The sequence below is a fragment of the Phymastichus coffea genome, unplaced genomic scaffold, assembly GCF_024137745.1.
Source record: "Phymastichus coffea isolate CEN01 unplaced genomic scaffold, Cenicafe_Pcof_1.1 PCOF00062, whole genome shotgun sequence".
NCBI lineage: Eukaryota > Metazoa > Arthropoda > Insecta > Hymenoptera > Eulophidae > Phymastichus > Phymastichus coffea.
The window spans coordinates 582926-609657 of NW_026706873.1; the positions used below are offsets into that span (position 1 = coordinate 582926).

The window sequence follows — 26732 nt, forward strand, 5'->3', positions numbered from 1 at the left end:
GATAAAAGTAGACGACAAATGGTATCAATAAACCTCGATGCTTCAATGTCATTGACTTTTTCGCCTTGTTTTCTCTCGGTACATCAATCATAAAAATCCATAGCGAGTCGATTACACGAAACAGCGTTATATGTTGCTTACGACACCGTTGAATATCAGTATCATCATTTTTTACTGAACTTATGTACAAACGCATCAACCCTATCCCTTAAAAAATAATCGAGTGTGCTAAACTTAATTATTCAGTTATTGCAACTGCTCCAAATGTGGAATACAAGTTATATACATATATGACTTTGACGCCTGACATCGTGTGCGAAAAATTCGGACCACAATAAGTTATAGGATTGAAAATTGTATAGCTAAAATAACATTTTTCAAAATGAATAAACAAAGTTTAGGAAAAAATGCAAGGTTTCTCAAACTGGACAATCCCTATCATTTCAATCCCGTTTTTCTAATCAAATTTACTTATTTCCAATGCTTATTTTGACGTTTTATACATTGACGCGATTATTTTTATAACACTATTGAGAATTATATTGGGTTCTATGCAGTTCTCTATTCTTTAAGATGCCAACAATTTAATATTTGCAGTTTTTTTTTAATTTGCCGAAAGTATTATTTTACTGAATCCCATAAAAATTTACTAGCTATGTTGATGAGACCATAATAGAATTTGAATAAATTGAAAATTGGCTTGCAGACGATTTTTATAATAATGACTGCATATAAAAATTAACATAACAAATTTTATTATATTCAAGTTAAAAACTATTTTAAAAACATGTCTTATATCGATTCCACTTTGAAATTCAACCAAAAAACACAGTCTAGTTTTAATAAATCAAATTGATTATTGTATCCAAAATCATTTCACATTATTAATTATATCCATACGGTAGCTGTCTTATCATCCTCTGGTAACGAAAACTGTCTTATCACGCGCGCGATCCCACTCTACCTCTCATATGTAAAATCGAACGGGAATACAAACACACTTCTCACACTTCCAAGATATGCTTGTGGAGTGAAAGTTTTTAACGTTCTTTCAAGATCAAGCATCTTTTACGTTTGTCAACGTGCAAGCAAACGCAACAAACACCATACATCAATTACTGGTTAATCCTTTTGATTTGGATTGGGTACTCATCTTACTCGTACGAAAGAAAAGTATGTGTATAGGTTAGAAGCAGCTAATTTTATTAAAAGAAATATGGATATGATACTTAGCCGAGGTGCTAAATTTTCGTGTAATTTAGTTCCTCGAATATCAAAACTGCCTTCTACAATATTAAGGCATCCACGAATTTCTAGCTATCAAAACACTCAGTTTCTAGGTTGGTTAGTTATGAGTTATCAGTGATTCATTTAAACAAAATACATTGTTTTTCTACTATTTAATCTGTTTCTGTATAGGGAACCTTCGAATCACGTCATATCAGTTAAATAATTACAGTTTATTCAGTAAACAACATAAATATGAGCTTGAATCAAGTGCTTTACCTTGCTGTACAAAAGTTATCCAGTACAGCACATCATCAAAATCTGATGTGGCTGCTCAGTCTGCAACCAGTAAGGACTGCAATGAACCAAAAAAGGTTTCAATCTTTCAAAAAATGAAACAGCTTGCAAAAGATTATTGGCACATTTTAATTCCTGTACACCTCGTCACATCAGCTGGTTGGGTAGCTATCTTCTATACTGCTGCTAAAAAGTATGATGCAATATAATTTAATAATTGTATCTTAATCTTAATATTTTACTATTAAATTGTGATTTTATTCATTTATTTCAGTGGTGTAGATGTTATGGGATTACTTGAATCTCTACATTTCAGTGAGAAATATTTAGATATGTTACGAGGTTCCAATGCTGGACATTGGGCAGTGACATATGCTCTGTATAAAATATTTACTCCAATCAGATATACAGCTACTGTTGGTAAGTGCAATTAATCAGCTGTTTAAATCATAAATTCAGAATTGATTTTCATGTATACCATTCATTCCTAGGAGGTACAACCATGTGTATTAGATACCTCAGTAGAATGGGCTACTTAAAATTCAAAGATACTCGACGAGAAACTGCTAAAGTGAGTAAAAGTATTAAACAGATAAATTTTAACACATAAAATACAATGTATTTCTTACATTGCACATCCTTTATGACTTGGATGTAATTTTTTACATGCTTATTCGGGTTGCAGCCTGTTCGTGCGATCTCTTGTAGGTTGACATTAAAGATAACTTTAATAGATTATTTATTGAATTTGATATTTAATTAGAATAGCTTATCATATATATATATATATATATATATATATATATATATATATATATATATAACCACGTTGTAATCAGTATTAATTGCATTATTGTTTAACAGATTATGGAGTCCGCTAAGCAGAAAATGGCTGACACTAGAGCATCTTTTGGGAAATCTAAAGAGCCAAAATCGTAGCAAAGAGTATGTAGTTAACCTTTGAATCAATTCATTGTGACAGTTCTATTTTGATCTTGTAAATGTACATCAATTAACTAAGGATGGAGAATATCTACATTTGATAGAAAAGTATACTCATTTGATTATACTGTTCAATTTTACTTTCATAGAAAAATATATATAGTTGTACATATCAGTTGCTGTTTTTTTTTGTTTTGAATGTAATATATGTTAATAGTGATAATGTAAACATTAAAAAAATTATATATTTATCCACATAGATAGACAAGCAATAGTAATGAATTTAAATATTGAAAAGGGCAGATAAATTTGATTTGAAATTTAAACGGTAAAAAGGATAAAATAAAATGCTTCATGTTTAAAAGTGTTTTAGAATATTTTTTTAATTAATACCTTCTATCATCTTTACGGTAAAGGTTCTACAAATAAACAATTGGAAAAAAGTCCAATTATTTATTTTGTATTATTTATTTTCGGGAGGGGGGGAGGATCGGGAGTTTCAAGGGTCAAAATAAATGTAAACCATTGATTCGCACATAAGATTAAAATTTTGACATAAATCTAGATTTTTACTTTCTTTTTGAAATACAGTAGAAGTGTGAACAATACAGTTATAATTGGACACATACATGTTAGTGTTGGAATCAATTATCATTGACATAGATTTCCTGAAAAAGAGGTCAAGTTTCTGAAAATTTATTAATTATTTTTCAAAATCAACTAACGAATTAATCGAAGTATCTCTGAATAATTTAATCAACTAATTACAATCGAAGATCTATCGCAAAGACTGTGTGGAATCGAAAAATATGTGAAAAGCTAAATAATTGATTTTTATATATATTCTCTTACAACAATCCTTGAAGCCATTCTTGAAACGCATACATTTTCACTTGTGTGAATGTCTTTTCATAATAATAGAAATTCTTACGTACTATGATATGTATGATAAAGAACGATCAAGTCTTCATTATTACTTTTTATATTATCTTACAATTTTACAATTCCAACCGAATAAAGCACGGCTACGAGAAAAATGTTTAAAAAATCTACTAAATCTTTCAGCTCGATAAAAGGTTTATAGAATAAACGAAACAAGAATACATATTCTATCATTGACAATAACAATTTTGTGCAATTTTTGTACTTTGAGAATAATTCGAAATCAACGATACTTTCCTTCAAATATCATTCTCAAGTTAAAAGTAAACAATAATGGAATTGAAACGACGAAGTATTGCACAGGTACGACGTTCGAAGACTGATTCTTAACTGTACGTTTATATAGTGTTAAATGTTCATCCACGGTCTAACAGATGAAGTAAATTATTTCTTAAAATTAATTAAGTACCTATAGTCCGCGTTGAAATTAGCGCGTTAATGGCGATGAAAATTAATTCGGAAATGCTTGAAGCAACATTATCATATTGCAAATCATGAAGTCCATGTTAACAATCAAATGTGGCACAAACGTAACTCGCAAAAGTCTCGTGAAATTCATTCAGTCGTAAAGAAGCCGGTAATACGTACATAGCTTTCGAAGCAGTTAACATATTGTTTATTTGTGCGTCGCAGACTTTCGTCCAGCTGATCGACTGAATCATCTCTTTGAGCAAATTGAAAATCAAAAAGCACAACGCTATATTCCTTTCTTGACTATTTCGCAGAGGCGTTTGCAGAAATTATTCGCTTTAGAAAGATACAGAACCATTTAGTTACATGCAACCTAGCTCTTTCGAGAAGATACAGCGTACTATGCTCCTCGTGAAGATGCGTGCTCAAACGCATTTTTGCTCTCATGGCAGAAATGTACCTTTAAAGATTAGTATACATCCATATAACATGTTCCGTAATAATTGAAGATAAAAATAGAATTTTGCAATAAATTATTCATCGCAGTATAACATTCCCTATGATTTGCTTGTTCCACTCTACTATAGTTTTCGTTTATACCCTATCGCGTTTACTTTACACAGTGTTGAACTGTTCTCTTTGTATATCATCTGCTGTTTAGGCATCTGAGTGATATATCTGTGTCTCAACTCGCAGAACGTTCCATGTGAAACTTCGGGACAAAAGCAGCTCGCGAGTCGCGCCGACTATCAGCCGTACAGCCTGTTAAATCGCTTTCAATCCAAAGGTCAACCGTCTAGCCGTGTTGGTCTGCGCTTATTCGGCAGGACCCGCGAACTGCTTGCGTCAGAAGTCTCGCGAGTGAAAATAACAACTGGTCGTCTGCGTCCTGCGAGCGTCGATCGAAAGTAAAAGTGAGCAATGATTTCTCTTTTACACTCATCACTCGAGTGAGTTTCGCTTGTCAATCGTCATTTAATCAAGAGTCATTTGAGCAATAGAAAGCATCCGAAATGTCATTAGCTTGTAAGTGCTTTTCGAAATGTTTTTTCAACGGCATAAATCACTTTCTACTGGATAATTTTCATCGTTAATGTCTTGCCGTTGAATCAAATCCAATAACGATAGAACGGAAAAGAAAAGTCAAGTACACCTAAGATTCTGCAGAGTGTTCCACATATCACATTGACTATTTGTTAGTTACAACTCCGAGGGCCGTTTGTTGTTGTCGTATAATGTATCTCGTTTCATAATCAGTAACTTACGTCGATCGGCAAAAGTCGCCTCATTGATATGTATTTGTATTACTTTCATAGATTACACGTTACTTTCATTGATATGTCTTCAATAAAATATATTTACTTATATATCGCTTTTTATATATTTCGCTTACACGTCTAATTTCCAATCTTAAAGACTAATGCACAAATCTTGATATGTCTTGTAACGTTCAGTCGTACAAGTGAAACCGTCTTCTCTGATTTTTTTGTATTTTGCTTTTTTCCGGAAGCCTCCATTGGCTTCGATGTGCATCGAGTTACTTTTGGGCTTCCTTTGTCTTTGTTTAAAGCTAATGAAAAGCATCGGTAAAGATAATGAAAGATACTTTGAACGCGTGTAAGGCAAAAAGCACTCGCACGAAACGAAAATGAAAACCGAGGAGAAAGAGTGGTAGAGTCGTGTGTCGACGTTCGCGACGATCTGGAGCTAAAGTTTGATTTGCAGCTCGACGCGAAAGTAATCGTCGGGGTGGAATGAGGAGGGGTGGGGGGGAGGGAGGAAGAGGACTAAAAGGCTCATAGAGGTTCGTTCGGCAACGGTGTGCTTTAAGGGTAGCCTCGCTTGTAGAGCCGGTTGTTCTTGCCGGTGATGCGCTTCTCGCCTGCCGTGTACTGGACAATCTGCTTGACTTGATCCGCCGCCACGGGGCCGATGCATACCAGCGGATCCTTGAAGTACGAGCACATCTGCAACGTTACGATCGTTTCTTTGCTTTGCAATGGCAGACTTTCGCGTTTGTCAGTTGGAAAACTAATTAAGAACTTTTCTCTCGTTGCGACCCCACGCGCTTACCCGGCCGCGGATGGTAGCGAGGCGTCGGGAGGGAGGAGTCCTATTACGTCGCTCTCTTTAATCAGACGTTAAAATTGGCAAATCGAAGCAGGCGGGAGCGCGCACACCCACGGCGACCATTCGAACTTGATGTTATTTTCAATCCACTGTACGTTCAAAGTTTAGTCTCGCACGCGCCGTCTCTCGAGCCACTGCACAAACGGCAATCTGGTAAACTTACCGCGTTACGTCCGAGAGCAAAGTGCATCGCGAGTGCATCGTCAATTGTTGTTTTAATCGGCGCGACAATTATTTGCTCCGCTATCGCGATGAAGAAAATCGCGCTCTCGTGCCGGCTTCGCTTGTGATGCGAATCGCCTACTCATCGGGGAAACGGCGCAGAACGCACTGACCTTCCGCGGAGTCTGGCGGTGCCGCCGCTGTATCTGGCAGCACAGTCCCCTGCTGATGTCGCACTCGCCGGACATGGTGCACAGCTCACCTACGCGCGAGGGGCGAAAGGATCACGATGAGTAGTCGAGCGAGGCGAGGGGCGTGAGCGAGCCGCCGCGCCAACTTACTGTACTGCTTGTTGGAGGTGACGGGCGGCTGGCACGAGAGGCTGTCGCTGCCGGCCACCTCGGCGCAGATCAGGCCCATCTCGCAGTCGTTGTCCCTCCGGCACAGCTCGCCCTGCTTCAGGCCGTACACGAACATGCATCTGCCCGTCGACCACTCTGCAAGCAATCTCGCCCGTGGGTTAGCGCCCGCGAGCAGTCCGCGGAGATCCGCAGCCGGTCGGCGCGCCTTACCTCCCTCGGAGCTCATGCACACGGAGCCCGAGCAGCAGTCCTCGTTGGTGCTGCAGTGGCGCTCGTAGCACGGCTCCTCGATGCCGTCCTCCAGGCCGTTGCCGGCGAAGCCGTTCTCGTGCTGCTCGTGAGTGACAGACGTGGTCAGCGAGGTACCTCGCGGAACGCTTTCGCGGCAGCGATCGCGAACTACTTTGCCCCGTCGATCGGCGGCAGGTGAACATCCGCGCACCAAAGTGGAACCTCGACCCTCGCGCGATTCAAGCGTTTCGTAAACTGTGCTCGCTCTTCTTTCGGTTTCGTTGAATAAGTCGCGTAATGTGCCCCAGCGAGCGATCGAAAGGTACACCGGAGGCTTTGGCAACTGCAGCGAAGGCTCTCGGCTAGGATGAGAATGGCGCTGCGCACTCGCCCCGAGGCACTCGCCAAGTTTGCCGCTACGTGCCCAAGCCAGCCTCGCAATCTCATTCGTGAGCTTTCAACTCTTGTGCTTATTACGAACTTGGCTCATTCGAGGAGAATCCGCGTTTCTCCGCGGGCGATATATCATCCTTCGCAGTGAGTGACGGCCGAGGGCGCAATCCTCCGATGCCAAACGGAAAATCGTCCTTCGCCTGCCCGCGCGTCGAGCGGTTTACGACTCTTTCGCTGCCGCGAGCTAGGCGGAGAAGCGGATGCCGTCGAGCGCGCAACAGTATGCACCCACGATAGCCCAACGACGATATCGATCGTCGCTCGCTCTCCGCGCGATCGCGCGAGCTCCCTCGCGAACGAACCGACAGCCCGCGCGAATTCGTCTTGTTTTTTTCTCCAGCTTCTCTCTCTCTCTCTCTCTCTCTCTCTCTATATATATATATCTGCCTGTCACGCGGGACAAATCTAGAGGGAAAAAAGGGCGAACGAATAACGCGCTTGTGCATTATTCATTTAGCTTTACGCATCTTTCTTTCTCGAACGCGAAAGCTCGGCATAAATATTCCAAAAGGTTTTGCGTGCCGCGCGCAAGGTTTCCCCATTAAAAATTCATCTTTTTTTTGCTGTCCTCCCCCGCGTCGGGTCGAGAAAGGGAACGAGGCCCCCGTGTCGTATCGACGAAAAAAGGAAAAATGAAAACGCGACCTCATAGCGTGTAACGCGGTTAGCGAGGCAATTGAGACGAGCGACAAGGGCATTATCGAGTGATACTATGTGTACATTACAACGTATTTATGCGCGGCTAATGGATCATCTCGAAGCCTCGGCGAGACTTGCTCAATTACAGCCCACGTGTACCCCGGCCGAGTGAAAGGGGAAATTCGTGTGCTATCAAAAAGAGACAGGCATAAATAAGGCTAATTGGATTGGGAGCAGTGTTTTCCGTGTAGGGCAATTAGAGAATTATTCTAGATTGCCTTCGTTACTTTTGCTATCCGGGCGATCTCCCCGTTTTTATTTCTCGTTCGCGAACCCAATGCTGTTATCATATCACGAAATGTAATTAGCGCGCGAGCGCCTTTTATCGTTTGAAAGACCCGTGCGACGTACACGTCCGTTCACTTACGGAATTGATATTGCGAAATTTCCCATACATTATCGTTATATCTTGCGCAACGTATCTATTTGTTAGCTGGCCAAGTTGAGTCCATCGCGCGTGGTTCACCTGTTAGCCGCTCGACCGCACGCACGATTCAGATTGGCATTTTCTTATGCGATAATCGGATATTTGTTCCGCCGCTTGCGAGAGTTGCACCGCCATCTGCGCGTCGCTCTTGGAAACGATTAAATCAGCGATTTGCAGTCGCTGCTGCGCACGCCCTAGGCATTTCAGTACGACCCCAATGATTTTTTCCTACGTTCATCGTAAAAATTCTTCAAAGCGCAATAGTCCTTGCTGGCTATTTTTACGTATCAGTACGTATTTTCATAATTACTCTAACGCAATGCTTTTTTATTTTCGTCATGATGAACTTTTCAAAATAGTCTGATAAAAATTATGACGGGCAGGGTAGAAATTAATAAAAGTTTATGGAACTTTATAGTGACGCAAGTATATCCCACAGTTACGATGTTCCGCGGTAAACTTTGCTGCAACCATAAAGCATTTTATTACAGCAATTCCTCCAGCGTTGAATCCCGACGAAGCTGCGCTGCTCGCGTGGCGACTTAACGCGAATTCGCATAATGAAATTGTCATCTCACGGGGCTCGCGAACGTGCGGCGAACCTGAATTTTGAGCGTCGGGCAGGGCAGAGACAGCAACTGCGCCAACTGCGCACCCGAGGTTTTCGACGTAGCGGGCCAGTGTCCGCGCGACGTATGCTTCAGGTGCGGCCGCTCAATGAATCGGGACGCGACGTACGAGCGACGTCGGGGAATTCCGCGCTGTCGCGGAGCGCAGGAGAGAGAGGCATCGATTTTCCTAAACGCGACAGCCAACGATACGAGGGCGGCCGCACGAACGATACGGGACGCCGTGGCCCGCGGGAAAACGCACGATTATGTCCTTTCGATCGATCGCGCCGAACGCGGATTCGCCGCATTGATCCCCGCGCGGTGCGACGGCCTAGATACAAATTGTCGGCGGCTTGCGATACCTGCACGAGAGCGGACGACCTGCCGGGGTAGCCGCCGTGGCTGCCGTAGCCCATATTCGACAGCATCTCCGGGCTGAAGCGATTGAAGAGTCCGCCCCAGGCCTGCGCACCGCCATTGAGCTGTGCCAGTCCGACGAGCAGGACGATCATCGTGCAGGACTGCCCCATCATCTCGCGCTGCCTCGGCTGTGCTACGTGTGCGCTGCGACGGCAAGCGAACTGCAACAAGTTCTCGCGCGTCCACAGTCGGAGAGACAGAGAAAGAGAGAGAGAGAGAGAGAGAGAGAAATAGAGAGCGCAAGCGAGCAAGCGAGGAGCTTGTGAACTGGCGAGAAGCTGACTGCGACCCAGTCCTTCCCGAGCGCGATAATCTATACCTAAGCTCTGTCCCGCTGGCGCAGCTCGACTTTCTGGCGCTCTGCGCCTGCGCTCTCACACCTGCCCTTGACGTAGGTGTACACCTTGATTCGCCGCGCACCGAAACACGCGCCATCATTCATCCCCCGCCCCCTTCCGCTTCTTCGCTTCCCTCGCGCACGCGATACGTGTCGTGAATGAGCCGACTCCTCTCTCTCTCTCTCTCTCTCGCTCGCTCGCTCGCTCCTTTCGACTCAGAGCGGGAAGCTGCTCGCTGCTCGCGGAAATTACCAGCCGGATTGATTTTGTCTAGCTCCCGGATCCCATTGTCAGCCGCCCACCTGCGCGAGATTCTCGCTCGCTTTCTCGGGCAGCGCGCAACTGCCGCGCGCGCGATGGGAATTGCTTCGATCTCGCTCGTACGGCAAGGCGCCGCGGGTGTTTGCGTGCTAAATGAAAAGGCGAGCGCCGCGGCTCCGCAATTTCCACGCGCATGACGATCGCCGGGGCGCGCTTCGCCAAAGGCCAACGAGGACTCGGGAATGACGGGCAGCAACAAGAATAAAGGCCAAACGTGTGCTTTCTACTTCCGCGTCTTATATTTCGTAGCAAACAAAAAAGTAATCATTGTTTCGTAAGCTTTACAATTAATTATACAAAGTCTCGTGCGCCTTCATCTTCTCTAATTTTTTCTCTTTTCAGCATGGTGACGAGTTAGTTCGTTTGTTTTTCGTTCTCTTCTCGCTGTATATACACACACACACACACGCACGCACGCGTTCAGAAATTAATCGCACCAATCGCAAAGCACGCACCAAAACAAGAAAAAAAATAAAACAAAAATAACGAAGATTCATCATCGTCACACGCGAGTAGTACAATAATAATAATAATAAATAAAAAATAAATAAAGTTAAATAATAGTCTCTCTGTTTGTCTTTGTACAATATTATACAAGTGGCACGAATGAAGGACTCAAAATTTGAAGATTAGAAGGGAAAGAGGAGATTTTGAGTTGAATCAGACGCCGGTGATGCTGTGCAGCCATGGTTTGAAATAGGTGGTGCGCATGTAGACACCGGGCAGGTAAGGAGCGGCGCACTTGATGCCGTGCGATACCGTGCCCACCAGTATCCATCTGCCGTCCGGTCGTTGCAGAGTCAACGGGCCGCCGCTGTCGCCCTGAAACGCAAAGACAAGCGGGCACATTCGCGCCATCTCCTTACTCGTATCCTCCCGTCGGAATCGCAAAAGCGAGAGCTCGCGGAACCGCGCGGTACGATCGAGCGAGGACGAGCCAACTTTCAGGATCGGCGTGCGAAAACATCGAAGCGGCCGGAGTCGTGGCTCGCGCGAACCGGTTTCGCGCTAACTCGCGGGGATTCGGTAAGTGATTAGCCACGCGTCTCGTCTTCCTCTTGTTTCTCGCATCGGCGAAATCGGCCGAGCTAAATACCCCAAGTTCGGCGACTACGCTCGGATACTGTTAGCTTCGGCAGCGCTGTATCTCTCGAGCTTGCTCGCGTGTTTTCGGATAATTGCAGGCTAAGCGGTCGAGAAAAAAAAAAAGAAAAAAAAAAAAAAAATAGTATTTTCCGAACGAGCCTGTCGACAGCGACGCGTAGCTTAGATATTTATTGCGTAACGGGAAACGCATAATTTCGAGCCACGGGTAGTGGAACTGTTGCGAAGGCATGTAGGTCGCGTGTCGCGGAGTAGTTTTACAGTTTGCCGGCTGGACCGAGCGTATCCCCGACGCTTTGGCAATTTGGCGAGATCCGAAAAAACGCGAGGAAGCAGAGTTGACGAACGGACGGCCGACGATCGAAGCTTGCGCGCGCCGGCGCAAAGTCAGTTAACCCGAATGAGGCCTGGCACATGTAGCACGTGGTGCCCGTTATAATCGCGATTCCGAATACCGTTCCTCTCTCGCGAGCGCGCGCGCGGGCACACGCTCGTGTGCGAGAAGCTGCAGCGGCGCTTAATTAGAGGCTACGAGCGAAAGGGAAAACAGAGAGCGCGAAGAGCAGTTACGCATATCTCACCTCGCACGAGTCCTTCTGGCCGTTGGCGTAGCCCGCGCACATGAAGCTCTCGAGGATAATCTTCTGGTGGTTCTCCGTGAGGAACATCTCCTGGCAGACGGAGTTCTCCATTATCGGCACCTTCACTTCTTGCAGCACCGAGGGCACGCCACCGTCTGCGCGGCCGTCCAAGGAACAAAAAGCAAACGCAAAAAATTAAGCCGCTTGTTTCTCCGCGGACTCCGAACAGGGTCAGTAAGGCGCAAGCCAGCTCGAGTGGAAGCTGCGCGCACCGTAGTTTCTTTTTTTTTTTATCCCCTCTCGAGAACGATGATGAGGCTGATTTTAATCGCGAGCTTGTGGCATCTCTTTTTTTACCGTAAAGATCGAGAGAGCGAAAATTTCATGAAAACACATGACTTTCTGTTTTTCCCCTGGCATCGCGCGTGTAACGAGGCTCGCGAGAGAAAGCTCTTGTAAAAGAAGCACAAATGTACGCCCGTTTTAGAGCGTCCGATAATCGATCGCGTAAGAAGGAAAGCTGCCGAGCGTCCCTTTATAAACAGCAGCGGCATCGTCCACGTAAGCTGCCAAACGATCACGCTCATTGGACGTCCACGCGCGTGCGATTGTTCCGTGGCGCTAGGCACAGCTGACCGTTAAAAGGAATAATAATCATCATCATCATCATCATCATCATCATCGCTGCTATTGGCACAGCGCGAGCGCGCCGCTCCAGAAGTGAGATTAAGCATGTGCAACGACGCGACGTACTGTATTTGAGCCTTCCCCAGCCGGTCACCGTGGCCATCCGGTTGGTGTAGTCCGCGTTGTCGTCGGGCATGCAGATCGGCACGATGTGCTGATCGAACTGTATGGGCGACTCCAGCTCCAGCAGGGCCAGGTCGTTCTCGAAGGTGGCAGGGTCGTAGCCGCTGTGCGCGATCACGCGGCGCACGTTCCGGGACACGCTGCGCCTCGACTCCAGCTCGCCGGATATGTCGAACTCGCCGAAGACCGCCACCAGCGAGGCGAGGAAGCTGCGTGGCGTTTCGGCCAGATTGCGTCGCGCCAATGAAAAAGAAAGAGCAGACAAACGAAACGCCGTGACTCTTTTTCCTTCTTTGCTTTTCTTTTCGCTTCCGAGGAGGAGGAAGCGTTCGGTTAGCGGCTTAAATGCTCAGCCAGCGGAGCAATTCGATGCTCGAATATAAAAGTATGTAAGCGGGTCAGTAAAAGCCTTCCACGGGCGCGCGTGTAGCGGCATCGCTGCGCTGGCTGGCTGACTGACTGCCGCAGTCCCATTGATCAATCCGACGTCGCTCGACGACTCTCCGCGCCAGTCTGACGCAACGCCAGTGAAACTCACCCAGGCTGGCAGTGGGCGGCGGTGATGACGTACTTGTCGGTGATTAGCACGCCGCCGCACTTGTTCTTGGTGAACAGTCCCAGCCACGTGGCCTCGCGCACCAGCACCTGCCACGGCCACTCGCCGAAGGTCGCACCCCTGCCGCCGACTATGCGGCCGGTTTTCATCAGCGGCCGGATACCGCAGACTGTTGAGAAGCGCGCGTGTCAATATGTGCCATAGCGGAAGCGACGTAATATTCGACAAATAAAAGTCGCGCCGTTACCGTTAAAACCGATTAACACGGTATATCGCGAGACTGTGTCTCTCTATATTTAGATGGCCGATGGTCGAGTCGAAAAGGAAAAAACGTAGTTTTGGTACTTACTGTCCCTGAACTTGGCGTTGGGCGTGATCTCGGGAATTTTAGTTGTGACTTCGGTGGGTCGCGCCTGAGTAGTTGGCTCGGTCTCCACAGCGGAAAACTGCTCGGTGGTCGGCGCGACGGTGGTGGCTTTCCTCGTTGGCTTCGTCCTCTTCGTTGTTGCCTTCTTCGTCGGTAGCGTCGTCGGTTTCCTCGTGACGAGGCTCGGCGTCGTGGTGGGCCTCCTCGTCGTCGGTCTTCTGGTTGTGGTATGCGGCCTCCTCGTCACCGTCGTGACGTTCTTGGGGTTGTACAGCACGTCCTTGAGATTCTGGAAGTTTCCTTGCAGCGAATCGACAATCTTGTTGACGAAGACGTCCACCTTGTTGTTCAGCTCGGCATCCTCGACGAAATCCGGAGTCGATATCTCGTCGGCACTGATGACTTCCGGCTTCTCCTGGGCCACAGTGGAGTTGAGTTCCGGGTGTCTCACGGGTGGGAAATTATTCACGTCGTCCGACGCGGCGGTGGCTGAATCTTCACAGTCGGGCTTGGTGGATGCGCCGCCGGTCGAAGTCGTAACGGGCCTCAGGTAAAAGCTCGGCTTTTCTGACCACGACGTTAGAGTGGTGTACACAGTCGAGGGTCGTTTGGTGACCACTTTCACACCGTCGGCGCTTGGCTTACTCGTGGTGCCGTCCTTGAGATTGACGCTGATAAAACTCACCTGCACCACCTGTTTGTTGTTATTCGATACGACGGTGCTTACGTTGTGTGTCAGTGAGGTGTGGGTGGGTGATGGCTTCGTGGGTTTATAGTTGATGTTGTTGTTGTTGCTCACTTTGTTACCCACCGGTGGGGTACTTTGAGCGGGTTCTGTCGTGTCCAGTGGTCCTAATACGATGACCGTGGGTGCCGGTGGGTTGGTCGTTGGTCGACTATTGTACGAATTGGTCGAGGCTGGCCTCGACGATGAAGCTCCCGGCGAGGTGTAGAACGAAGTGAAACGCGATGGTTCGGTCACAGGTGGTGAGTTATAGTGATAGTAATTCGGTGACGAGTAGATGGACGTTGACGTTGGACGTGTCGTCAGTCTTACGAGGGTCGGCCTCGCCGACGCCTCCGAGCTGGACCATTTGTACGTGGTCGGTGGTCGGCTGGTCGCTGAAAACGCCAGCGCGATCGTTTTATTTTCCGTTCGGGACGGAACTTTGGCGAACGCCTCTCCCACAAAAGGTAAACTCAAGGATCGCTAGCTGCAATCGTTAAAGAGCAGTTTCGGGCGTAACAGTTGCGGGCGCGCGTCGCATCGGCGAACCTTGCTCCTGACGAGTCGAAACCTCGTCGGCGTCGCTCGCTCACTCGAATCTTTCGCCACTGGCATTTTCCGCAGCCAAAGTGGAATCCATCGGATCGGCACGCGCGCGCGAAGCAAGAAAAAGAAAAGCCACGGGAAACTTTCCCCGCTCGACGCGCGAATTTTCTCTCGCGCGCCACGCCCCTGGTCGAGGAAAGAAATAGAAAGAAAAGAGAGAGAGAGAGAAAAAAAGAAGGAAGAAGTCATCCATGAGCGGCATGCATTTATCGGCCGGCCTTGATCATCGCGCCTAGCACCTCGTAGCGCGCGCTAACTGTTCAGCCGAAAGTGGGTCGTTCACCTCGCTCTCTCCGCGTGCGCACGCGCGCACACACACACACACACACACACACACATACACACACGTACCTTTAGCGGTGGTGACCTTGGGCGTCGGGTCGCTGCCGGAAGTGTCGTTGAGAAGGGAAATGATGTGGTTGATGGCGATCTCTTCGTTGTCGACCTCGTCGTGCTTCTTGTTGCCGGACTGGCCGGAGTACTGGATGGTGGATATGCGCACCAGGTCATCGGCGTTGCGAGTGGTCAGCGGTGTCATCGGCGTGGTCGCGTACTCGTACCTCGTCGCGCCGGGCTTCGTGCCGGCCGGCGCGGTGGGCTTCTTCTTGGTGGCCGCCGGCAGCGGCGAGCTGGTCTTCTTGCTGGGCGGCGACCGAGTGGTGTCGGTAGTCCGCGTGCTGAGCTTCTCGGTGCTGAGTCTGGTTCTCGTCTTGTCCGTGGTCTTGGTGCTGGTTCCGGCCGGCAGTGCCGTCGTCCAAGGCCTGAAAACCTCGTCCGGGTTGTTGGTCTCGTTCAGCCTGGTGCCGTTGCGGTCGAGCAGAATGGTCTCGGCGCCCGTGTCGTTGGCCTCCAGGCCGTGCGAGAAGAGCGCGGGCAGTTGGTCCACCGGGTCGGCCACCTGCAGGATCTGGTCCGGGCTCAGCAGCGTGGTCACCGGGCGCGTCTGCTCGTGCACGCTGTTGTTCGAGTCCGGCGCCAGCAACGAGGGCAGCTTCAGCTCGTCCAGCAGCTGCTCGCTGCCGAGCAGGGCCGAGAAGCCCTCCTCCAGATTGGCATGCGCGAGCTGCGTTTTCTCCGCGTTCTCGATCGCGTCTTTGGTGGCGAAGCCGCTCTTGGTGCTCAGTTCCAGCGGGGCGTCGACCGGCGTGCCGTCGGGGTTCAGCAGGATCGGGATGTCCGGCACGTGATCGATCTCGTGCGCGCCGACGTCCGCCAGGCTCGCCTTGTCCAGGGTGCCCAGCGAGGCGCCCAGCGAGGCGCCCGAGGGCAGCTGGCAGCAGGCGCCGAAGAGGAAGCCGTCCATGCAGGTGCCGACCACTTGGCCGCGACGAAGGCTGCACTCGTAGTTGAACATGCAGACCGCCGGCGAGTCGGACTTGAGGCGGCCCGGGTTCGTCGGCCGGCACGCCTTCGGCGCGATCCAGTAGCCGCCGAAGAGCTTGCGCCCACCCGCGGATGGCGAGGGGGCGATCGCGCGCGAGTGCGAGCCTTGCTGGCCGTGCGAGACGCTGAGGCCGTGGACGGCGACGTAGGCCGAGCACGCGAGCAGCACGCCGATCATTGCCGTGCCGCGAAGCATCTGCAACAGACACGCGCACCAGTTGGAGTGATTGCCGCGCGCCGCCAGGTGCGCTCCGCCGCGACTGACCGCGCGAGCGAGCTAATGAACGCGCGGACGTACGGCGGGGCGGGGCGGAGTAACGGTCGGCGAATTTTCGGTCGCGAGCCGCGCGGCGAGCTCGCGCTGCCCGATCGGCCGAGGGATTCCGGAAAGGCGACTCCCGGGGGCGCGCGGCGGCGCCTCGCGCGAGGGTCGCGACGCGCGTCCCGTTAGGAGCGCGCACACGTGCTCGCGCGATGCACCCGCCGCGTCAGAAAAATTGGCAAATCATCGGAATGTCGCGGCGGCAGCGCGCTGCCGGTGGAAGTATAACCGTACAAGCTAAAAGGCCTAAAGACCGTTACGGAAGCCATATACGCACTTCCCGGGCATTTGCTTTCTCTTCGATTTCCGGCCGAGCGATTAGTAGGTCATCAATCTCTCTCTCTCTCTCTCTCTTCAAGACACTCACCGTACTAGGCAGCGCGCTGGGCGGAGGAGCGGGCAAGGACGAGAAAATTGCGCTGCTTTCTTCGGGAGTTCCACGATCAACGAAAGCTCATCACTCGCGGCGTTACACTTCGCAAACTCGGCTGGTCTCGCGTGGTCTCCTCACGATCGGATAGCACAGAGCCGAGCGGCGGAGAGCAGCGCGCAGGTTGCACCGGAGAGTTTCAGTGTGCAGCCTCGGCGCGCACGTGAATGACAGCAGGTTGGAAATCCATCCGGCTAGTCGAGCGGTCGCTACCTGTCTGCTTCCGAGCGCGCGCGCGCGACGACGTACGGCTGCTCTGGCGCGCGCGGCTGCCCGCCTGGCTGGCTCGCGCTGCCGCGAGAGAGCCTGGGACGGGCCCCGCATCGGCGCAGAGTGGAAGCGGGGAGGCGAAAGCGATCGGGGGAAAAGGGACGCAGCCGCTGCGGCATCTGTACGCCGCGCTCGGCCCGAAAGGCTTGGCGATCCGAGAAAGAGAGAGGATAAAAAGAAAAAGAGGAGGTGAAAGCTAAGTGGGCCAGGTCACACACAAACGAAACGAGCCGGCCGCACTGCTACTGCGACGACCAAGAACGACGACCAGAGCGAGAGAGCGAGAGAGAGAGAGAGAGAGAGGCACCGAGCGACACACTGTCCTACTCAAGCATTCGCTCGCGAGAGAGCCTCCGGGCTCGAGCGCCGCGCCGCCTCGCAGGAACTTCCTATGCGGATGCGTACTTGTGACGCTCGCGCGCCTCGTCGCGATCCGTCCTGCGGCCGTCGCCTCTCTCTCTCTCTCTCTCGCTCTCCTTCGCGGAGGACTGTTCGCCAAAGCTCGCACGAGACGCGCGTCTCCACGTTCGCCGAAAAAAATACAACTGTTCTCCGCCTAACGGACTCTCGCGCGACACGTTCGCGGCTCCGACGAGCATTGTCAATTCGGTCGGACGCGGACCGGCGATCGTCGTCGATCGCACGCACGATCGGCGCTCGCGATTTATCTGCATTCCGCTCGAGAGCTCGCTCGCGTCGACGTCGGGCATTCCGAAAGCTCGGAGTCATTGCTTCGAGTCGCGCAGGCCCCGGCGGAGAGAGCGAGTCCCAAAGTAAACACGACGAGACCAAGTGAGAACTAGAGCGCGCGCGCGCGCGCGCCTCGGCCAATCCGACGTATGACTCAATAGCGTGCAGCTGGATCCGCCGATGGAGAGAGAAACCGCGCCGCATCGAGGCGTCGCGCGCCCGCGAGCGAGGCTCACGGGACGAGGGTCGTTGGCAAGCGAATCTCGGCGCGGCGATGGGGGGGAGGAGGGTCTCGAGAGAGAAATTCGGGCGGCGAGATTGACGGGGAAAAAGATGCGCGGGTGAATCTATGCCGTGGCAAAGCTTTCTCTCGGCACGGCGCCGCCGCGAAGGCCACTTAACCCGGTCCAGTAACATCCATCCGCGACTGCGTTCGACGGTGTCACACCCGTTGCTCCGCGCGCGCGCAACGCGGCTCTTGCCCGTGTCCAGCATTCCGATCGTTCCGATGGATTTGCATACCTGTATGCGCGCGGCCTAGTCGAAACGCGCGAGAAAGCGCGCGTCGCGCCGAAAATTCGGCTACTGGGCGTCGGCGGGAACGCGACCGCGAGGAGTTGCCGGGGCACGATGCAGCGGCACGCCCGACCAACTTGTACTTTCTTCCGACGGCTTTTATCGACTTTTGCTCGCATAAAAATTGACGACGACGGGACCGACGGAAGAAAGAAAGAACTTTCCCGCGCGGCGGCGCTCGGCGGCTTGTTATGAAAGTATAATGGGAGTCGTGAAAACTAGATAATCGCCGATCGATTGGATGCGTGGATGACTATCGAAAATGGCTAAAAAGAAAGTTGCATTATCCGAGAGGACGCCGCGTGTAAAACAATGAGCCACGGGCACCGGAGCCTAATAATTCATTGCGCTTCGAAATCAATGTCAATAGCTTTCGTCGGTCGGCGCGCGATACCGATCTGGAAAGTCGAGTGCACTCGTAAAGCGCGCCCAATGAGATGACGATACCTATCTTTTTCTTCCTTCGGGGTCGAGGAAATTCGCTTTGCTACGATGAAGAAAGCGATTGACGATTCTCGCCCTATTAAGCAGCGACGAGCTCGAAAAGGGGGCCGTTATCTAGGCTGTGTTCGCGTGTAAAAGTAAAAATATCGAGGACTCGATTTTTCCTTGCGCGCGGCACGAAAACACGCTGAATTAAAATGTACACCGCGAGCGCGAGCTGCCTGCTAATAATTTGTCGCTCGCGACAGTGTGGGAAGAAGCGCGCCCACCGGAAAGTTGATAGTTTCATTTTTCCCTTTCTTGTTCTTTTTTTGTTTGGTAGCCGACTCCTTTGTCGACGTAGTTTTTTTCTTTCTTGTTTTTTCGTAAAACGCTTTACGTCGCTAAGAGGTATTTAAGGCGAGTTGTCGACGTGGGCGAGCTACGAGATTACCGCGTTAACTATCTTCGAACAGAGCAACCGTCGGTTGATCCTCGTAAGGCTTTCCCTTTTTTCATCGTCCACGTGCCCTTTTCTCGATAAATAATTCACCGTACGGAGCTTTGATTGGAACTGCTCACGCGAGAGTAGGAATTATTTAGTATTCCCGAGCTGCTGCCCAAAGTTTGCTCTGCAGTTCTGACTCGCTTCCAGCGTCGGCGACTCCTCTTTTGTCTCTCTCTCTCTCTCTCTCTCTCTCGCGCGCGCGCTTGTAGATCGCTTTCCATGTGTCCCATACGATCTTCCGAAAAAGCCCTGAGAGAGCTTTCTATTTTACCTTCCAGAGAGCTGCTGCTCCTGATACGCATGGTGGTGGGCTTCCAAGGGAAAATCGTTTCTTTCTCTTTTTCCCTGGTGCCGAGTGAGAGAAGGTGAGATGTTCGGCAAGGTCGGCCTGCGTTCGAACAAATTGAAGCGAGCCGAAATCTCCACGAGGAGTACGTGACTAAAATGATAATGCAACGCCTGCGGAGCGCGAAAGCAGAGTTCGAGGGTGAAGAGAATAATTGTACTCGATGTGCGAGGATAAGAATGTCCAGTTCTTAACAAGCTCGACATGCCCGTGACATCTCGTTTTTCTTCCAAGTAGCGCCGACATTCGTTACACGCTACGGTAATTTTCTCTGTCGACGCGTGTGTGACACTGTAATTACCCTCTCTCCCTCCCACTGCGCTAAAAATGAAGCTTTATGAACAAATTAACCTGTTTCTCTTCGTTGAATAAAACCACAGATTATATATTTCAATGAGTTAATTATCTCTCCGTGGCAACTTGTTATTACGGCAATCCACCTCGCATCAAAAGTCTTTGATACGAGGAAAAATCGTTGTAATAATGGAAAAGAAATCGAACCGTCGAAGAGGAAAATTACACGTCAGAAGCTTCATGGAAACAATGTAATCCGCACGAGTGCGCTGTATTAAAGAAGTCAACGTTCTATTAAATAATCATTTGCACACATAATCGTAAAACGAATGTCAGAGAAACACGAAGCTAGAGAGAGAGAGAGAGAGAGAGAGAGAGAGGCGCGCGCCACTTCAACAGTCAACGACGCGGGACCGCGGCGAGCCTCGCCTACGCGCAAATGTAAAGGCCTCGCCGCTGCGGATGTAGTGACGTGTTGTACGATCGATAAGGAACACTTCTGACGCTTCGCGCAATGACGCAATATAATGGAAAAAGCGGCTCGGAGTAAGAAAAGCACACAAAAAAGAACACTGTATTCTTGGCAAACATTTTTGTATTTCTTTTATTGTTATGATAAAGCTAATGTCATTTTTTTTTGTACAGACTCGACGTTTCTTTTTTATTTCGCCGAGTGCGAGATTACAATTAATAATACGTTAATGAATAAATAAAAAATACAAATAGAGATAGGGCAAAGAGTCTCGACGGGTACAGAGTAAGAGCAGAAACACTCGTGACGAAGAAATAATTAAATAAGAGTTTGGCATACGTGCACAATCGATAACAGACCTACGTAAAAAAAAAAAAAAAAAAAAAAAAATTGTCGTATTTACAAATTGCCCTACACATAGGGCGGATCACTGTTGCACCTCGCGCACAATGTTCTCCACACAACAATTATGATACATCTTTAGAACTGGAGGATCTGGTTGATCCACTCGCGGAACTCGGAGATCCTCGTGTAGACTCCGGGCTGGTTCGGCTCGGCACAACCAATACCCCAGCTGATCACTCCGGCTAGAACCCAGCGCTTGTCGCGCTTTCGCTGGATTACCAGTGGTCCTCCGCTGTCGCCCTGAGGAACGGCAAAACGAGAAGGCAAATTTTCAACATCCGTCGGTTGAATTTTTTATTGTCGCGCAAAACGCAGCGGCCCTAGCTCTCAAGGTGGCCTCTCCCTCGGAATGAAAGAGACACAATCGATCCTCCCGCACCACTCGGTTGTCAGCGCGCACGAAGTTCGTCCCCCCTTTGCAATTGACTTCCATTTCTCAACGGCCAAGCTCAGCGGTGCGGCGAGTTTTCACCGGGCTCCGGTCGAACTCTAACGGAAAGAGCGTGAAATCGTGACTCGAAAAGAAAAAAACAAATTAACGAGAGCTCATCGCATTCCCAGTTGTTCATCGCCGCCTCGAATGAAGATCATTGCAAAAACTTTGTCGAAGTAACGCGTACGCTCGTGAATGGGGATCGCGAGTGAGAGCTTTATCGAACTGCTTTTTCTGCGATGTAGCACGAACTTAGACAACGACCGAAGTCGACCGATTCTCGAGTCCAAATTATCCCCATTAATTAGAGTGTCACTGATTGCCGAGGCAAACTTGAAAGTCATCGAGGAAAGCTCGATCTCCGCAAAACAAAAGAAAAACAAAAGAATAACAAAAGAAAAACAAAAGAAAAATAAAGGGTTCGAAGCAAAATTGACGGAGGAAACTGAGAGGGTAGAGGGTAAATAGGGGGTCGTTACCTCGCAGGAGTCGAAGCCGCCTTTCCGCCAGCCGGCACAGATGAAAATGTGGGGTATGTGCTCGATGTAGCCGGCGTTCCTGTACATGCCCTCGCACAACGAGTTATTTATCACCGGTACTGCCACCTCCTGTAGTACCGACGGCAGCGGTCCATCTGCGAGCAAGCCGCTCGGTTACGGACAACGTGCGCGCGCGAAGAGCCGGACAAGCGGCAGACTCACCTTCGTAGAGCCTTCCCCAGCCGGTGACGAAGGCAGTCTGGCCGACGTAGTCCTCGTCGTCGTCGGGCACGCAGATGGGCAGCACGTTCGGCTGGAAGGGCAGCACGGGCTCGTAGAATCTCATGAGCGCCAGGTCGAACTCGAACGTGCGCGGGTCGAAGTTGGGGTGCGACGCGACAATCTGCACTCGGCGCTCCTGGAAGCCGTACGGCTCCTCCTCGTTGCCCAGGTCGTGCTCGCCGATTCTCAGCAGCAGGTCGCTCGGCAGCACGCTGCAAAACGCGACGCGCGTGAGTGAGCGAGGCTTGTGTTTTCGTGGATGGCGATGGCGATGATGAGTCAGGCACGGGTGAACGCACCTTTGGACGCAGTGAGCGGCGGTGATGGCCCAGTTCTCGTTGAGCAGAGCCGCGCCGCACTTGTGCAGGTACGTCGAGGTCCGCCATTGACGCAGCGAGATCTGTTGAGGAAGACGAGGTGTGAATTGTGAGCGCAGCGGCGATGTGGTTGCCATAGCCGCGAGTTGTGCATCGTCGACCGGCCGAAACGCGATGCTTTTTCAAATTGACGAGGCTGTCAGAGTGAAAAGCGTAGCGTTCGCGGCTTGATCGAACGGATGCATCGATGTTTCGTGCATTGGCAGCCAACTTTTCGCGCTCGCGATTATGGCGGCAATAAACAGAATCGACGAACGGGAAGGGCGCCAAAGAAATCCTTCGAATCTTACCGATTCCGGGCGCTTTACGTTCAAGGCGCGGAAGTAGACTTTTTATCGCGGAGTTGCAAAGAGCGCCAGTGCAATCAAGTTTTTTCTCAATCACACGATCAGCGCTTGAAACAACAATAACGTTACGCGCGCGCGTCTCAATGCCACTACACGCGTAAACGCCCGTTCGGCAACCCAATCGCCGCGCTAGATTCCAGCGGAAGCGCGCGCCAACGGGCAAAGCGCAATCCCGTTCGCAAGCTTGCGCTTTCGAAAGCGAAAACAAAGGAGAAGGAAAGCAAGGAGCAGAGCAGCCGATCGCAAAGCCACGCCGGGGCGTAGCTTTGCGCGAGCAGCGGCGAGCAAAGAGCGCATTACCTGCCAGGGCCACTTGCCGAAGGTGCTGCTGTCGCCGCCGACGATCCTTGACTCGGGGAACAGCCTCCTGCCGCAAACTGCAAGTATGAGAATCGTCGAGTTCACGCTCTTCATGAGATTCGCGTGCCTCAGCGCGGCGGCCATGTTGGCGAACACGCGCTTTTGCGCCAACTGCGCGCGTACCGCCGAGACCGTGTGACGCGCGCGCGCGCGCTCGCGTGCGACGACGAGGTACATCGGGGGCCCGGCGGGAGGTGGAAAGGAACCGGTATCGTCGGCTGCTTTTGTCGCGTCGACGCCGCCGATCAGCCGCCGTATCCACCCCCCCGAGCCGCCACGCCGTTGTCCCTTGCTCGCCTCTACTTTTGCTTTTTATTACGACCGGCGTCGGTCGACGAATGTGAAACCGATGCGTGTTAACGGTACAACGCCGCCCGTACCGGTACAGCTTCTCTCGCTCGCGAAACGCCTCGCCCCTCTTTTTCGTTTTCTTTTGTTTCTTTTCTTCTTCTCCGAATAAATTTCCGAGTTTGTTGACTCGCGTTGACATTTCGTTGGAATTGGAAAAAAAAATGATCGCTCGTCAGTTCCCAATGAAAACGATTATATCCAAATGATAAAACTTCCGCCACGAAGGATGAGATCAGCGATGCCTGGCATTGTCCTGGTACGCACCATCTTTGTAATTAGACATGTTTATGGGGACAGCCGGCAGCTCGTTGTGACTCGGTGCGAACGTGACGCTCGCGAGCGTCGACAGCATGTCCAGGTAGGTCGTCGACGGAGTTGTAATAGCTCGCTGAGTCGTCGTCGTCGTCGTCGTCGTCGTCGTCGTCGGTATCGAAGTCGTCGTGCTTTCCTTGGTCGTTGTGGTCGCCGGAGTGGTGGCCTTAGCTGGAAACGCACGGTTCGGAGCTTAATTTTCAAGGTCGCGAGATTGGCGCTTTCGCGCTGTAAACACGTGGCGTTAAACTTGATTGCTCGCGCGTTAGAGCACGAGCTTACTTGTAGTGATGGTCGGACTGTCAGTACTATGCGTCGTGGAACTGCTAATCGGCTTCGCTGTTTCTTCTTCTACTTCGGATTCCTCTTGCTCGGTCGCGGGAGATTGGACGATGATCCAGCCGTCGGGCGTTGTTATTGGCTGCCACTCCGTTTCCGTGGTCTCTGAAAATCGTCATTTTTTCCAATATTCGCTCACTCGTAACTGCATTAGCATTATGATACGCGCGTTATCAGTCGAATAAGCTTCCGAAATTCTGGGCCAACTTGTCGGAAGACGAAACGTTGCAACGAAAGAAAAGACGTTCCTTTTAAAATGTCATAATGTAATCCACGTTACAATACAGAGGAAAAAAATATACACTAGTAAATCGTTGCGCGCATCGTGGCTCATAGAGCGAGCAAAAACACCATAGCTATTCCGCACCGAGAAAGAGAGAGAGAGATTACGGTTCTCCAATATCCACCGTTAGCGTGGCTTCTCTCTCTCTCTCTCTTTCTCTCCTTCGCTCGTCATTGATAGCCTTGTGATAAGCATAATAGGCGTACCTGGTTCTTTGGCCGGGGCCTTGGTGGGACTTTCATCTGGGAAGGACGACCAGGTGACGAATCCCGTAGGCGTTTGATCGTCGAACTCGGCGTCGATCTCGTTCGAGATCGTGGTGTTCTTCGCGGGTGGCCTTGCCGTGATGGTAGTAGCCACGATGGGTTTCGTGGCCGCGACCGTTGGTTTCGCACTGGTGGCTATCGGCAGCTTCGTGGGCTTGCTCGCCGTCGTCGTCGTCGTCGTGCTGCTCGTGACTTTCAGCGTTGTCGGTCGACTAGTAGTGGACGCGCTCGTCGTGGTTGATCTCGTCGGTGAAGGTGTGGTTGTCCTTTTCAGCGTGGTCGCCGTGGTAGGCCTTTTAGTTGTCAATTCTGCCGTCGTCGTCGTCGTCGTCGTCGTCGTTCTCGGCGTACTGGTCGTCGTCGGCGGTGCACTCGTCGTCTTCGTAGGCCTCTTCGTCGTAACGGTGGTAGTGGTCGTCGCAGGCCTTTTGGTCGCGTAGATCGCGTTGCTCACCGGTTTCTTCGTCGCGTGAGTCGCGTTGCTCGCAGGCTTCTTCGTCACCGCGAGCGTACTGCTCGACGTCGCGGCAGGCTTCTTGGTTACAACTTTTTTCGTCGACGTAGCAGTTGTGGGTATCGTCGTTTTCGAGTTCGTCAGTGGACTGATCGTGGTGATAGTGGCCTTCGTCGTAACAGGCGTAGCAGCAGTCGTCGCGGGCTTCTTACTCGTCGTCGTGGTCGTGGTGCTGGGTTTCTTAGCGACCGTCGTCGTCGTCGTCGTCGTCGTCGTCGTCGTCGTGCTGGGTTTCTTAGCGACCGTGATCGTCGTTGGTTTCTTGCTGGTGGTCTTTACCGGTTTTTTCGTCGTCACGGGCTTGATCGTCGACGTCTCCGGCACTACATTCTTAGTAGTAGTAGTTGTCGCGTTGTTGCTGAACTTGGTCGAAGCCACGGTCGTCGCGTTCCTCGGTGGGAATCTCGTAGCAGGATAAATCCTTTGCGTCGTGGTGGTGAACAGGCTCGGTCTATCGGCGGCGGGATTAATCGTGAGACTCGGCGCAGAAGTGGCTTCGGTCGCGGTAACCGGTTTCTTGGTCGGCGACGGAGAAGCCGGCTTCTTCGTAGATATCCTCTGGCCGAAGGTCGTCGACGGCGGTGTCGGTTTTTTTGCCAACGCGTTGCTGCTCGTGGTCAAGTAGAAGGCTGTGGTAGAGGCTGGCTTCGGCGTGGCGACGATCTTGGTGTTGGTAGCGGTGGGCAAGGTCGTGTACCTCTGTTGAGACGCGTTGCTCTGCACCGTTTGGAAGGTCGACAGTCTCGTGGACTGCGTGGTCGCGTCCAGCGGTCTCTTTGTCGGCCTCGGTTTCAACCCGCTGTCCACGTTACCGGGTATGTCGTTGCTGTCGAGCGGTTGGCTGTTCGCGCTGCTGGTGGTGGTGGCGGCTGCGGTGGTGGCGATCGCGACGAGGAAGGGCTTCGCCGGCGAAGTGCTGTCCGTGTCGATGGCGTTGTCCTGCGGAAAAGCGTCGATGGCCGTCGACGGGTCCTCGATCTTGCAACAGCTGCCGAAGTAGAAGCGGTCGATGCAGGTGCCCAGGTGAGTGCCGTTCGCCTTGGCGCACGTGAAGGCGAACATGCACACGCCCTGCTCGCCCGTGCGACGCGACACGCACGGCAGGTGGCGAATGTTGCGACCGGTACCTGCAATCGTGCAACCGCGTCATTATCTTCATCGCCGATGGACCAATCGTTGGCTCGAATTACGCAGCCCGATCGTGGCCATTGGCTCGCTCACGTTTGAAGAGCTAACGAGTTATACGAGGCGCTAACGGTTCATTATCATAAAAATGCGCGCGCGCGCTGAAGCGGATACACGGGAACTCGCGGTGCGCGCAACTGACTGAAATGCGTCAACGGCGCGCGTAATCGGCCGATTACCATAACTCGACCGCCCGTCGTTCGACACCCGTTTCGATCTCATCGGGAAATCGCCGTTTACGTCCACGCGAGTGCGCGCACGGGCGGTCCGCTTGCCGTTCGTCCAAGGCGACTCCACCGAGGAGTGAATTCGTGTTAGAGCGTCGGCAATGCCGGCAGAAATGATACCGTTAAGCTTCGAT

The 26732-nt window shown here is 50.9% G+C and overlaps 4 protein-coding genes across 5 annotated transcripts; 1 reads left to right on the forward strand and 3 right to left on the reverse strand.

Annotated features, from left to right (window-relative positions):
• Window positions 1-990: 990 nt before the first annotated feature.
• On the forward strand, window positions 991-2823 carry LOC131666980 (protein FAM210A). 2 transcript variants are annotated; one of them, XM_058940130.1, is made up of 6 exons: window positions 991-1340; window positions 1420-1717; window positions 1799-1944; window positions 2016-2095; window positions 2210-2228; window positions 2389-2823. In XM_058940130.1, the coding sequence occupies exons 1-6, from the start codon at window positions 1217-1219 to the stop codon at window positions 2403-2405; spliced, it is 684 nt and encodes a 227-aa protein (XP_058796113.1). In that variant the 5' UTR covers window positions 991-1216; the 3' UTR covers window positions 2406-2823. The 2 variants fall into 2 exon arrangements, with proteins under 2 accessions (XP_058796113.1, XP_058796112.1); XM_058940129.1 differs by lacking the exon at window positions 2210-2228.
• A 2754-nt stretch (window positions 2824-5577) lies between these two features.
• Window positions 5578-9614, reverse strand: LOC131666981 (prohormone-3). Its single transcript, XM_058940131.1, has 5 exons — window positions 9257-9614; window positions 6684-6804; window positions 6453-6608; window positions 6285-6373; window positions 5578-5786 (listed from the first exon to the last, which is right to left on the reverse strand). The coding sequence occupies exons 1-5, from the start codon at window positions 9425-9427 to the stop codon at window positions 5646-5648; spliced, it is 678 nt and encodes a 225-aa protein (XP_058796114.1). The 5' UTR covers window positions 9428-9614; the 3' UTR covers window positions 5578-5645.
• A 640-nt stretch (window positions 9615-10254) lies between these two features.
• Window positions 10255-16872, reverse strand: LOC131666908 (serine protease filzig). Its single transcript, XM_058939980.1, has 7 exons — window positions 16797-16872; window positions 15076-16303; window positions 13374-14513; window positions 13007-13193; window positions 12412-12677; window positions 11659-11813; window positions 10255-10795 (listed from the first exon to the last, which is right to left on the reverse strand). Exons 2-7 carry the CDS (start codon window positions 16301-16303, stop codon window positions 10634-10636), a joined length of 3138 nt encoding a protein of 1045 aa, XP_058795963.1. The 5' UTR covers window positions 16797-16872; the 3' UTR covers window positions 10255-10633.
• Window positions 16873-20551: 3679 nt separating this feature from the next.
• Window positions 20552-26263, reverse strand: LOC131666984 (serine proteinase stubble). Its single transcript, XM_058940134.1, has 8 exons — window positions 24613-26263; window positions 24109-24228; window positions 23737-23955; window positions 23062-23138; window positions 22337-22437; window positions 21978-22249; window positions 21756-21910; window positions 20552-21083 (listed from the first exon to the last, which is right to left on the reverse strand). The coding sequence occupies exons 1-8, from the start codon at window positions 26246-26248 to the stop codon at window positions 20919-20921; spliced, it is 2745 nt and encodes a 914-aa protein (XP_058796117.1). The 5' UTR covers window positions 26249-26263; the 3' UTR covers window positions 20552-20918.
• Between the last annotated feature and the right edge of the window lie 469 nt (window positions 26264-26732).